The sequence below is a fragment of the Porites lutea genome, chromosome 1 (assembly GCF_958299795.1).
Source record: "Porites lutea chromosome 1, jaPorLute2.1, whole genome shotgun sequence".
NCBI classification, from domain to species: Eukaryota; Metazoa; Cnidaria; class Anthozoa; order Scleractinia; family Poritidae; genus Porites; species Porites lutea.
The window spans coordinates 49550640-49563075 of record NC_133201.1 but is presented as its reverse complement, the minus strand read 5'-3'; the positions used below and the strand labels follow the sequence as shown (position 1 = coordinate 49563075).

General features: G+C 37.1%; 1 protein-coding gene across 1 annotated transcript in view; it reads left to right on the top strand.

The window, feature by feature from the left end:
* Positions 1-715, top strand: part of LOC140931518 (uncharacterized) — a 45670-nt gene extending 44955 nt beyond the window's left edge. Inside the window, exon 17 of the mRNA XM_073381330.1 lies at positions 375-715. Within this exon, the coding sequence (XP_073237431.1) occupies positions 375-715 (341 nt within the window). The remainder of the gene's footprint in view (positions 1-374) is intronic.
* The last annotated feature ends 11721 nt before the right edge of the window (positions 716-12436 follow it).

Below are 12436 nucleotides of genomic sequence, written 5' to 3'. Positions count from 1 at the left end.
GTTTAACCTCCATTCAGAGGACACCTTAGCACTCAAAACGTGACTGACCACAAAGGTGATATCTTTAAGTGTACACTAATGACCATGATGGCCGCTTTCACAAACTGAACTTTCTCACTTACATCGATATACTGCAATATTTTTTTTCGTCTAAGCTTTTTAAATAAGAAGCAGTTTCTTCCTTCCAAAAGTAAATACTAAAGTACTTAAGTAAGAATAAAATTAGTACTAAAATCACACTTTTCATCGATCTTTGCCAAGGAACTTAAACTACTATTATTAGTTATCAGTATATTTTCTTGCGTGTATGAATTCGAATTTTTGAATGAAATCTGTGCATTGGTCATCTTTTTCATTTCTTATTTTCCCAACAGGTTACAGTGGCTGCCACCATTTTTATGATTCCCAGGCATTCCTTTTCTCGCTGGTGAACAAGCCAGGATGGGCACCTGTGAAACTGCCTCAGACAGGGACATATAGTTATCACATGTTTTCAATAGCCGACTGCTCGTCTTATGGACCTTCTTTCGGAGGAGGCTGGGACATTGCCATTTACGACTACGCGTCATCCAGTAGCAATTCCTATACTAACCTTGGCTGGACTTACAGCGCACCAAGTGGGTACAGCTATGGAAGCACCTTCACCCAGACATTTCTGGCAGGCACTTATAATTTTACTCCCGACGAAGTAGAAACATTTTACGAGACAACCTAAAAACTGAAGCATCGTATTCAGGTTCAAACGTGACAGTTACTTAATATTACACTGATTAAGCCCGGATAATATTTTTTATAAATCAGGCAATGAGAAAAGAAATACATTTTAATTTGTCAATTCAATATTGAGACCTGTATGTTACAGTATAAAACTTGTACCACCTTATTAAACTGATCTTTAATCTAAACAAATGTTCTTTATTTATTTCTTTTCAAACATTTCCCCTCGTCTGATTTGCAAACTATACACCTGTTGCGTTTTTTAACTGTCTAGTCAAATTTGGCATTTTAAGCCTATATTATTTTACATGTTTCGTTTTATGTTTTACCTGGTTTTCTTGATCACGAAAGACTATTAAATTGATATTTGGTAACCACTGGTGCGAGCGCTAGGTGAATATGTTGATATCCCCCTACTGTGGTGCTACGGCCGAAACTGATGTAACTCGAAGAATTTTCAAGAAAGGCTTATGAGCATGGGAATAGTTATCTGAGCACAGTAGAAATTCATTTTGGCAAATCCTAATTAAAGAATTATAGTCCAATGTAGACCTTCATTAACAGCACCGTAGACCGATAGACTATAGGTCAAATCAGGTATAACGATTTTCAAACAGATCGTCTAATTCTGTCTGAGTATAACCCTCCTTCCTTAACGATCTCAGTATAAAAAGACATTTGTTAGCTTTAATTGGCTTATTCCTTACATGTGTAGTAGATCGGCAATCTTCTTGAAAAGTAGCAACACTAATGGATAGGGTTCTGCTTTGCGAAATACCTGACAAGAGAAAGAAGAAAAACCTGTGGACAATGCCTTTTTTTCTTAGAAATAGAAGTTGAACAATTTTTGATGTCCGCCATTTGTAATGCGGCAATCAGCCTAAACAGAATTAAGTACTCAAAAAACTCTACAAGGAAAGATAGTATCAAATACAATTCATTCATTTCAAACATTCAGCGTACATAGCCTGCGTGGTAGGAATGAAAAAGGGAGGGGGAGAGGGGAGGGAGAAAAGCGCCAAAGGGAAAAAGGAAGGGAGCGCCGTCTCCTCCCTCTCTCCCCAATCCCCCTCCCTTTTTCCCTTCCTCCCTCAGTCCCCTACCCCTTTCGACATCTGCTACGCAGGCCACAACATACACCGAGTCAGGTACTTTCGCCGACTCTGGAAGAGTGGAGCAGATTTTTTCCAAAACCGGTTCATCATATAAACGTCCCACTCCAGGTCCCCCACACAGAGCAAAAGAAAAGGTAAAACAGCATCTCATCAGAGACAAATTCCTGTCAAACCCAATAAAACAAAAAAATAATTGATCATTGAAACAGGTCAGCTTCGTGACCTCACAATGTGTAGCCTGAATTTCAGCCGTCTCCTCGAGTGACAAACTTCCTAGATAGACGTCTGAAAGGACTGGTTGCATTGTTAACGCCGTCAAGTGAGCGGTGAAGAGAGACACAAAGTGCCGAGAAAAAAGTCTAATTATTAGACGCTATATTACCTTTGGCAGATTTCCGGAGCTCTAGATAATTTTACCAGGTTTGTAACAAATTCACGTAAGGGTTTGACCGGTCATGACCGGTCAAGTTCATACACTTCGATTCTCAGTAAAAAGTAAGGCGATTTGCATCTTCAACTGCAAAATTTGACGGCAATTAAGGTCACAAGTAACTCCTCTGCGCTCTTTGTTTCTTCTGATAATCGTGTGAGGAATTTTGATAAATAATAGGCCATTTCCGAGTTGCTCCAAGCCTCTGTTTCAAAGCGAAGCCAAGTGCCGGAAGCTAATGATATGAAAACAACTTTGCTCAACTGCCTGCTGTATGTCATTAGCGTCTCAGGTGGCTTCAAGATATGCGCAATGGCGCGAAGTTAGACTGCACATCATTATAGGGACACCCAATGACTTGATTCTGCAAAATAACTGTTACAAAGCGGCAAATTGATACTACCTCGAAATCTCTAAAACTCCAGAAAGGCTAAAAATTTCTGGATAATTGTTAAACTCGCCTAAGATATGCGGAGTCTTTTTTTTACCAACTTTCCTACGTTTTTCAGGGATTTTTGACAGTTCATATTTATTACCAAGATATCGTGATTATTGTTCAAAAAAAGTCTTCTGAAAATTTCGGTATAACAAAACGTCACTTATGAAAGGACTGTTACTCCATGTCCTCGAACTTAGTCTTCCGGACCCATCAGGGTAACCATCTAAATTAAAGCGTTCGAGACAACCAAAGTCCCCTTTTAAGACATCGGAACAGATCGACAGTTTTTAGGGCAGCTTCAAATTAATCAAACAGGCTTCTTAAAATCAAAGAGAAAACCATCTGAGACACTTCTGACGAATTTAAGAATAAAAATGGTCGTTGGTGGCCCATATGTCATCATTAACACCTGAAAACCGTGCAAGATCCATCTGTGCATGTCGATTGGTACCAAGGGAATGTTGCTTTGAAAGAGCTCTAAATGTGTTTGAAAAAATTGTTGAATGTAAGATTACAAGGACTGCAAAACAGTAAAAGCAATAACTTTTTTACGCCTCGGGCTGTTCCACTGTACCCGGATGATACAGCTTTTCAAAGGTTATTGTAGAGGTTATAGATGAAACGTGTGAAGTTGATTTTGAGCTAAAAACCAAATCATCAATTAACGTTCTAGTCAAATGTTTAGTATATGGATTAAGGTTTTGTCCTGCACATGATCACACCAAAGAGAGACAGGGTTAAAAACTGTTTCATCACTCATTTTCCAGACACATGTCAGTCCTTCATCAGTAATAAATTAGTTACAGTGGAACCCCGCTAATGCGACCACCGTTGGGCCATAAAATCCAGGTCGAACTAACGAGGTGGTCGCATTAACGGGGTTCCACTGTTACGAAATAACTCAGTGATTCTTAAGTTTGGGTCGAAAGAATAATGTTCGTGTAAACAAGGTGGTCGTATAAACAGAGTGATCGTAATTCGAGGTTCCACTATAGTGCTTGCTACTGTGCTGCAACCGATTATATTAAATTATTTTATAATTTTATAAATTTGTGTATGTGTTCAATTTGTAATATGCGTAATAAAAGAAGACCTGTTTTGGTTCAGCAAGGATAAAATACTTGACAGATCTTAGCAAGGATTAATGAGCACAAAATACCCCACACAATTAACCCTTTTGGTTGTGTTCTGATCTTACATGTATGCAAGCCAAAAATAACTGACTTCCTTATTTTGAGGTGCTTTGCCTCTATTACCCTGTTAACCAACCAAAGAGAGGTTCTGTAAGTCAGGGTGAGTGCTTTTTTCATTTGAGATGTTCATGCCTAGATGAATAAAGGCTTCATCATATTTTTGTGGAGATGCTAACAACGTTGCGGGAGTTTTTTGACCAGATACACGGTTGGTCTGGCCTGCATGCCCAAACTGCTAACAACGCTATGTGCCACAGTCATTATGATTTCGTTCTAACAGCTAAGGCCATCCTTTTTTTTTTCTCCTTTTAACTTCGTCCGACCGACCCAAATTTTTAGCATTTAAAAAAAAAAAGTAACGACGTAGTTAAACCATTTTTCACTTGAAATAATTCTTTTAATCTTAAAAATGAGCATAGTAACAGCAAAAAGAACAACAGGAACAAAAACATGAACACTTTTTACAGTATATAATTGTACCTTTTATTTATCCAAACATGTGAATGTTAACTTTTAACGTGGTCCTGGGGTACCAGGGCCTACTATTCCGAGACTTCTTGTGATTTTTTTTTTAGTTTTTTTTTCCAATTCGACCGACGGACCCAATATCAGAAAACGCATTCGATGCTAAACGAAAAACAAAGCGGATGGCCTAAAACCTTTATTGGCGTATTTGTTCAGGTCGCTCCAAATTCCTAGTAAGTTTTTGCGAAAAGTTCTTTTACTGTTTTCTGGTTAAAAAGCATTTTATTGCGCGGCATTAGTTAGGAAGCAAATGTGCAATTTTTTCTTTCCAATTTTATGCTGTGAACTGAAATTGACAGTTTTTGTAAATGACGTTTTCTTCCCACACTAATTAAAATAAAATAAGTATGCTTTATCGCCGTGTCATTTCAATGTTCATTTTTATTTAAAAAAATTGAAATTTTATTCATATTTTGATTGTCAGTCATAATTTTGCAAGGTGTTATGAAGCTTTTTTTCCTTTCGCGGAAAGTAACAGAATGACGGCGCGTGAGTGAAATGTCTTAAAATGGTTTACATAAAAGATTTTTCGATCATTTTACCGTCAGACACGTCACTTTGCCAGAATGACTTCGCCTTTTTGGAATACGTTGTATATAGTTGTTACGTTTATAATTTGTAGTTAAAATATAGCGCACATTTAGCCGTATAAATACACCGCACGCAAAGGGCAGTTTGTGTAGCCGGACTGCAAAATTATATGATTATTCGTAGGGGAAAATGTTAAATACGTTATCAACCTTCCTGGGTCATTTTCGCCAGAACAAACAAAAAGTATTAACTGAGTATCAGATATTGTGATGTACAATTTAAAGGGTAGTTTACACATAACGGTTTGTCGGACCGAGTTTGCAAAGAAAACATACTCTAAACACAAAATCGGCCAAATTTACGATACGGGTAGATTGACCTATATTTATAAGAAATAAACTGTGAACTGGACGCAGCCAGATAGCTTCGTGAATGACAACCAGACTTTAAAAAACAATTTAATGTTTTATAAAGACTAAATATTTCATGGAGAATTAGCTTCTTAAAGGGGTGGGGGGAGGTGTGGTTCAGTGATTCAACAACAACAACAACAACAACAACAACAACAACAATTTATTAAGTATTTCCATTTACATACATGGCATTACCTACTCTCTAAAAAGTAATTGATTAATTAACTAATTGGTTAATTCACTTTTGAAATTACATGATAGTGTCTACGATTCGTAATCTCAAAAATAAAAGCAGCAACTGGTTTACAAATAAATGGATCACTATTGTAAAATAGGAACAAATTTTTGATTTTACACTAAATCGTTAAAAAACTAATATTTGTTAATGGTTTTATCAAAAAAATTGTTGCGAAGCGTATCATACAGAGGGCAAGAAAACATATATAACATGACATTCATTTTCAACTTCATTAGCTTGACATATGGAACAAATTCTTAAGTCTTCGGGAGTCTTTAGTGCAGTATATCTCCCTGTTTCGATACGAAGTCGATGATTTCCTAGGCGAAATTCATTAATAGCAGATCTATGGAGATGATTTTTTATTGCATCTCAGTAGAAATTCGGTTCGGTTGGTATCTGTTTTAAAAGTATTGTAAAAATTAAATTTCCCGTTCGAGACAAAAATTAAGAGTTGGTGGTTGATTATTTTGAGCGACACTGGAGATGAGAGTTTTCACTTACCGTTGCTTTCATTTAAAATCATGCATGGAGCATGAACTTCATGTATCACATAATATTTTAATCTTTTGTGATATGCCTGACTGATTTTTCTCAGCCATATCCTTTGAAAGTTGTAAATCAAAAGTATTAGGGAGGACGTGCTTATTTAGTAAGAGTACATTACAAGAAGATAAATGGTAAATTCAAAATAATAACTGACTGTACAATAAAGCGTAGCGGCCATTATCCACTAGATGAATTCCCGTCGATCAACCGCCAATAAAGCACTAGAAATAAAGCGGCCCAAATGCACTTTCAAGAGGTTTTTACTTAATCAAAGGTGTCGGAAACAGACAATGTTTCATGTGTTGATACAGTATTTCAGGTGGTCATACTAAGCAATATTCTTTGCTTCAAAATCTATCGTGTCTTCAAATTTGATTAACTCAGTGGTGAGTGAAATTTTTACTTTTCTCGCTTTACTAGGTGCTGAAAAACACAATTATTAGGCCGAGTATTGTAGAAGGTCAAACCCTTTTGGCAGTGAACGTTAGTATTGAAGATAATAATTTATTTTTTTAAACTTAGTTAACAGTGTAGGTGGAACTCATGATTACCGAAGAAAATCAAATTTGCGAAAAGAAATCATTTAAACTGAAGCCAGTGAATGTTAGCTAAGCTCGCTTATCTACAAGTCATCGAATTGAAAATACCTTTCTTTTGAGTTTCTTTTTCAAACAAAGTGATGGGAAATTATATAGTTATGTTGTGAGCTATCGGGTAATATTACGCACACAACATTTAGGCTGCGGCCCTTCCAGTATAGTTGTACGATAATTCCCTGTGTTTTGATCTTTTCGTTTTCCAACCGCGATGGGTTGTGATGCAGAAAAACGGTCCCTCAAAAAATTTCAACTTTTTGAGCTTATCATTATACGGTACACAACGATATCTTTCATTAGAAACAACATTTTCGGTCGCCCTTCAAGAACCGATCGAGACCAATCTTAAACAATAAGTAGCATTCATGCTTTTCATAGGATCGCAGACGCAATTAACGTCCTTTTTATTATTATTCAAAGAACCTGACAATTTTGAAAGAAAAACTCCATTAATTAAAAGCTGAACAATTTTACAAAATCATTGCCTAAGTAGCGGCTACCAATTTATTTATTACGAAATTAATAACCTCGATTCTGGCGTTCAAATTCTGTACAGCTGGGGGTCTGTTTAGGTGGTTCCGTGTGAACACAATACCTAATATAAACGCACCAATTTTCCATTGGTAGACATTTCGTCCACATCCGTGTGAACGTAACATTTGCATAGGTCTGCATAAATTTCAGGCGTGCAGCTAACACGTATTAAAGTTTTGTGGACTTCCTAGTTTTTTTCTCATTCTTCTATCGATGTATATCGTGTTCTGGGAAGAGCTTATTAATATAGTCTCTACATTACACTAATTTTGTATTGACTTTGTCTTTTTTGAAAATCGTCTCATTAAAAATAATGTTAATAATTAAGAAAATAAATAGGTAGTTAGATAAATAACGAAACGAATGAATAGAGAAATATATTAATTAATTAATTAATTAATAAAGAGAAACTTGTGCCAGCCTAGCATATCAAAGATATGTAAAGGAAATTCGATCGTTTCATTTAGCTGCAGTCGTTATTTCTTTTGGAGGTCGAATTTGTTCAATTACCCACCTGTTAAAGAAACAAAAACACGTTCTGAAAGTCAATGAAAGTCAGGTACATTTTTTAAATTAAATTAATTTTATCTTAGCCATTATTATGCTCATAATTAGGTCCTAATTAGTCTGCAATAGACGAGATGACTGCCGTTTGCGGACTGCCGTGGTGGACTGGACTACAGAGGAACGACACCGTTGCTTCCGTAAATGACATTTTACTCGCTGCTGTCAATGGATCTTCTGCCATTTTCGCAATCCTTAGTAACCTGGCAACCATTGTAACAATCATCAAGACCCCCACCTTACAGAGGCCGAGCAATATTCTGCTGTGTAGCCTGGCTTTTGCAGATTTACTTACTGGAGTTACTGCTCAGCCTTTGTTTGTTGTGTGGCGACTTTTTCTTCAAAGAGCCCAGAAATCATGTCTACATCAAATTCTGGTCTTTGACGTGTATCATACTTTCAAGTACTTTGCCGTTGGCTTATCTTTCGTCAACATTGTTCTAATAAGTTTTGATCGCCATTATGCCCTGTCAAAACCTTTGGAATATATTGTCAAAGTCACTAAATCAGGTAACAGGCGTGAGGCCGGGCTTTTATTGCCCCCGCGAGGTTCCGCCACAGCGAAACCCGAGGAGGCACCCTAAACTGCCCCGCGCAGAGAAGTATCGTTTTTTTCGTTGTATTGGTAACATGCTAAGTCTTCTCGATTTGAAGAAGCTAGGCGCGCAAGGTAGTCCCGGTTAATTTTTTAGAATGCGCGCAAGGCAGTCTTAGGAAATTATGGAAACACGTCATCCTTCAACCTCAACCCGATCTCGGCTTTTGTTTTTTCTTTTCCACCGAGACTTGAGAGTCAAGTATAAATAAAACTAAATTGTTCTATTTTGAAAAAGGGGCGGAGCTCGGACTAGATTATAGAAGCTCTCCATAGACGCCTAACAGGCTAAGTCCGTTAACTTTTGGACAACTGAAAAAATTGCCCACCCGTTGCCCGTTGGCTTATCTTTCGCCAACATTGTTCTAATACGTTTTGATCGCTATTATGCCCTGTGAAAACCTTTGCAATATATTGTCAAAGTCACTAAATCAGGTAACAGGCGTCAGGCCGAGCTTTTATTGCCCCCGCAGGGTTCCGGCCCAGAGGCCGGAAAACGAGAAGGCAAAAAGGGACGGAGCTCTCGATAGAAGCCTAACATAGAAGCTAACATAGAAACCTAACAGACTAAGTTGAAATGTACCAAAGTAATTTTTTGCTCTTTTGCAGGGACAATGAAAATCGCCGGTCTCGGGTGCATAATCTGGCTGCTGATGACAATCCTGATTGTATTTTTTTTGCCTCCTCTGCCTGGCTTCATCATGTTGTATATCTTTGGTGTGCTGTTTCTCGTTATCCCTCCTGTAAATTATATGAGATCACTATTCTCTCTTCGTCGTCATAACGCTCAGCTGCGTGATGAAATTACATCTCAGATGTCGACATTATTTCAGCGCGAGAAGAAAGTTACACTTAATATGTGCATTGTGACCGGCTTGCTGTTTGCTACTTTACTGCCAATTGGTTCCATGGAGATTTTTCACAAAGGATATCCTCGAATACACTCCATTCTGTTACCCTGGAGTATTACAATGACGTTTATTCCGCCCTCAACTAATCCCATTATTTACTTTGGACGCAACAAGAACATGAGAATTGCCTTTAAATCCATCATGAAAATCTAAAGGTCCAAGTTCTTTTCAACAGAGAGCTTTCTTGACATAACCATAGAATTCATTGTCAATGAAGGGGATATATATATCAGGCATGAAAACGTTTGACCAATATTAACTCTTTGCATGACTCATAGCGTTGATAACCGATTGAGACCTTATAGTTAATTCATTTAATTTTGACAAGTGTAAAATCTAGGCGTTGAAATTATGTATTTTAACATATCAATATTAGTTATTTTAACACTTATGAAGACTTTGAAGTCAATTAAGTAATCTATTAAGACTTGAACATTACTTAATAAACATTGTAAATGGTAATCTATTAGGACTTTGAAGTTAACTTATTAAACATTGTAAATGGTAATCTATTATTAAGACTTTGACGTTAACTTATTAAACATTGTAGATGGTAATCTATTAAGACTGTAAATGGTAATCTATTAAGACTTTGAAGTTCACTTATTAAACATTGTAGATGGTAATCTATTAGACTCTGAAGTTAACTTATTAAACATTGCGAACCTTTTTTGATTGACAAGTTAACTATATTAACTTTACGTCGTAAAATTATATTTGATTGACAACTTAAGAAGCAGATAAATTTTACGTCGTAAAAGCTACGACGTAAAACCTATTTGATTGACAACTTGACGAATGGATTAATTACAACGTACCTTGCTTTTACGCCGTAAATATCCACGACGTAACGTGTAGCTAAAATTTATTTTACGTCGTACGCGAACCTTCTCGTTTACGTCGTAATTTCAAGTAGATGTTATGATTACGACGTAACGTGTCATGCTAAATATAATCACGTCATAAATGTGACGTCGTGATATATTTGAAGACTTTAGGACGACCCTCAAAGTACACTGAAGGATAATCGATTTCTCGCCATAAAATAGACGTTGCTATATTTTACGAAGTAGTGTCTAGTGAGTACGGGGGCTAATGCCCCATCGTAAAAATCTGAAATTGAAAACAAAAATCTTGTGTAACCAAGTAGTACACATTTTTAGTTATTTTATTGAGTTGTGAAAAATCACAAATTTGTTTCTTCTTGAACCTGTTATACTCTCATCCATTGAGTGTTTTCAGTCTTTCCGATATGCCAGTCGGATAGCGGAAGTTAACGTAAATGATCGATTACCTGAAAAGAAGCTCCGATCTTAACTTTCCACCTTCGGGTCTTTTCCCTAGCCATAATTTTTTCCCTCAAGGAAATTTTCTCTGTTTTACATAATAATTGGTCTTGCATGCTTATCGATTTTGAGAGCCTAGTCTTGTGCCGTATTCTGATGCGATCTACTTTATGTAGCTTTCCCCCATCTAACAGCTCCTTACTGAACAAAAACGGTTTTAATCTAGTCTATTCAAAGAACTAGCCAATATTTTTCCAGCGGTACGCACGATGTTCCTAATTTCCCCTAGTCCCCGTCTTAGTCGCTTTCATGCGCATTGGTTAAATTTTCTTTTCATAAGCTGCAATGCTCGTAATCGCGCATGCTGATGTCGTTTATGCTTAAAAAATTAAAAATTAGTTTATCGAAGAAAGAGTGAATTAAAGGTGTCATGAGGCGTTTGTAATTGCTGCCGCAGTGAGCGAGCTTGAAGCGAGCGAACGAGGCAGTTCTCTAATCGGCAAAAAATTACATTATAGGGGCATTCAATCACGTTTTCTTACCAAACGCAAGGAATTGTGGTTATGGGCGACTCAAAGTTTTGGGATGCGCAATGGACTCGCAAGGAATTTTGGTTAAGTGTAAATGGAAGATTTGGGATGCGCAGTAGACTCGCAAGGAATTGTGGCTATGCTCGAATGGGAGATTTAGAATGCGCAGTGGATTACCACGTGCTTTCTTCTTACACTGATTTTCAACTGCAATTTGAATAATTAGCAATCTCGTTAAAGTAAAGAAACAACAGGTCTAATTAGAAAACAAAAAATCTTTGCACGTGCTGCATACTTTTGCAGTTGGCCGACACTTGTCGACCTAGAATCGAAAGCATTCCTGATAAATTTATCCCAGTCGATGCCAAGGCAGAATGAAAGAAAAGTTCGAAACCTCCATATATTTAGGTTGGTTTTCGGAAAACAGAAAACGCTAAGACCAGCAAAATAGCGTAGCATATGGATAAAGAAATAGCATCACTGCATGGAGAAAGCAGCCGTTTAATATCTTTCAAGGATATTTTCACAAAATGCAATATTTTATATGTCCGATATTTTGACTATAGTGATTAGGGTTAAGCACTGAAAATACTAACTGAAACACTAACCAAACTGATTAGGGTTAAGCCCTGAGAATGGTAATAAGTGTTAGCAGTTGGCTTTTATTTTGGGTTGGGGTTTACGCTATAATATTTGAATAAAATCGCCATCTTGCAGAGAAACCACGGTGGTCTAGTGGTTAGAGTAGTGGTATGCATACCCTATGCTCCGGGATCGAATCCGCTCATATTCGAGTGAATATTTTTTTTCCTTTGAAATTGAACAGACTTACACTTTGACAACATTTGTCGAAAAAAATGTCGGACTGCCGGTCATTTAGTGTTTTGAAAATCTTGACCGGTTACCGGCCTTATAGCCGCAGCCTTTACTATTTTTCAAGCAAATTTTTCTTCTGTTCTAAGAGGGAATCACACAAGCAGCATTAGAGCTACGAGCCCTAAAATTTATGTGTCATGTATTTATCAAAAATTGAACATAACTGCCCTCCAAAATCAAATTGGTGTTTGATTCGTGACATGGTTGGCCAAGTTAATGTGTTTTCATGGCCGTTTCTCAAACCTATCTTGTAGCGCAGATATCAGTCAAACAAATTTCCTTAAACTTTGCAGATGAAATAAACAGTCTTAAACTCCAGAATTTTAAGTTTCGTGGAAGACGCTCGATTTTTGTGCGAACAGAAAGACTGAACACCATAGTTAGAAAATTTGCT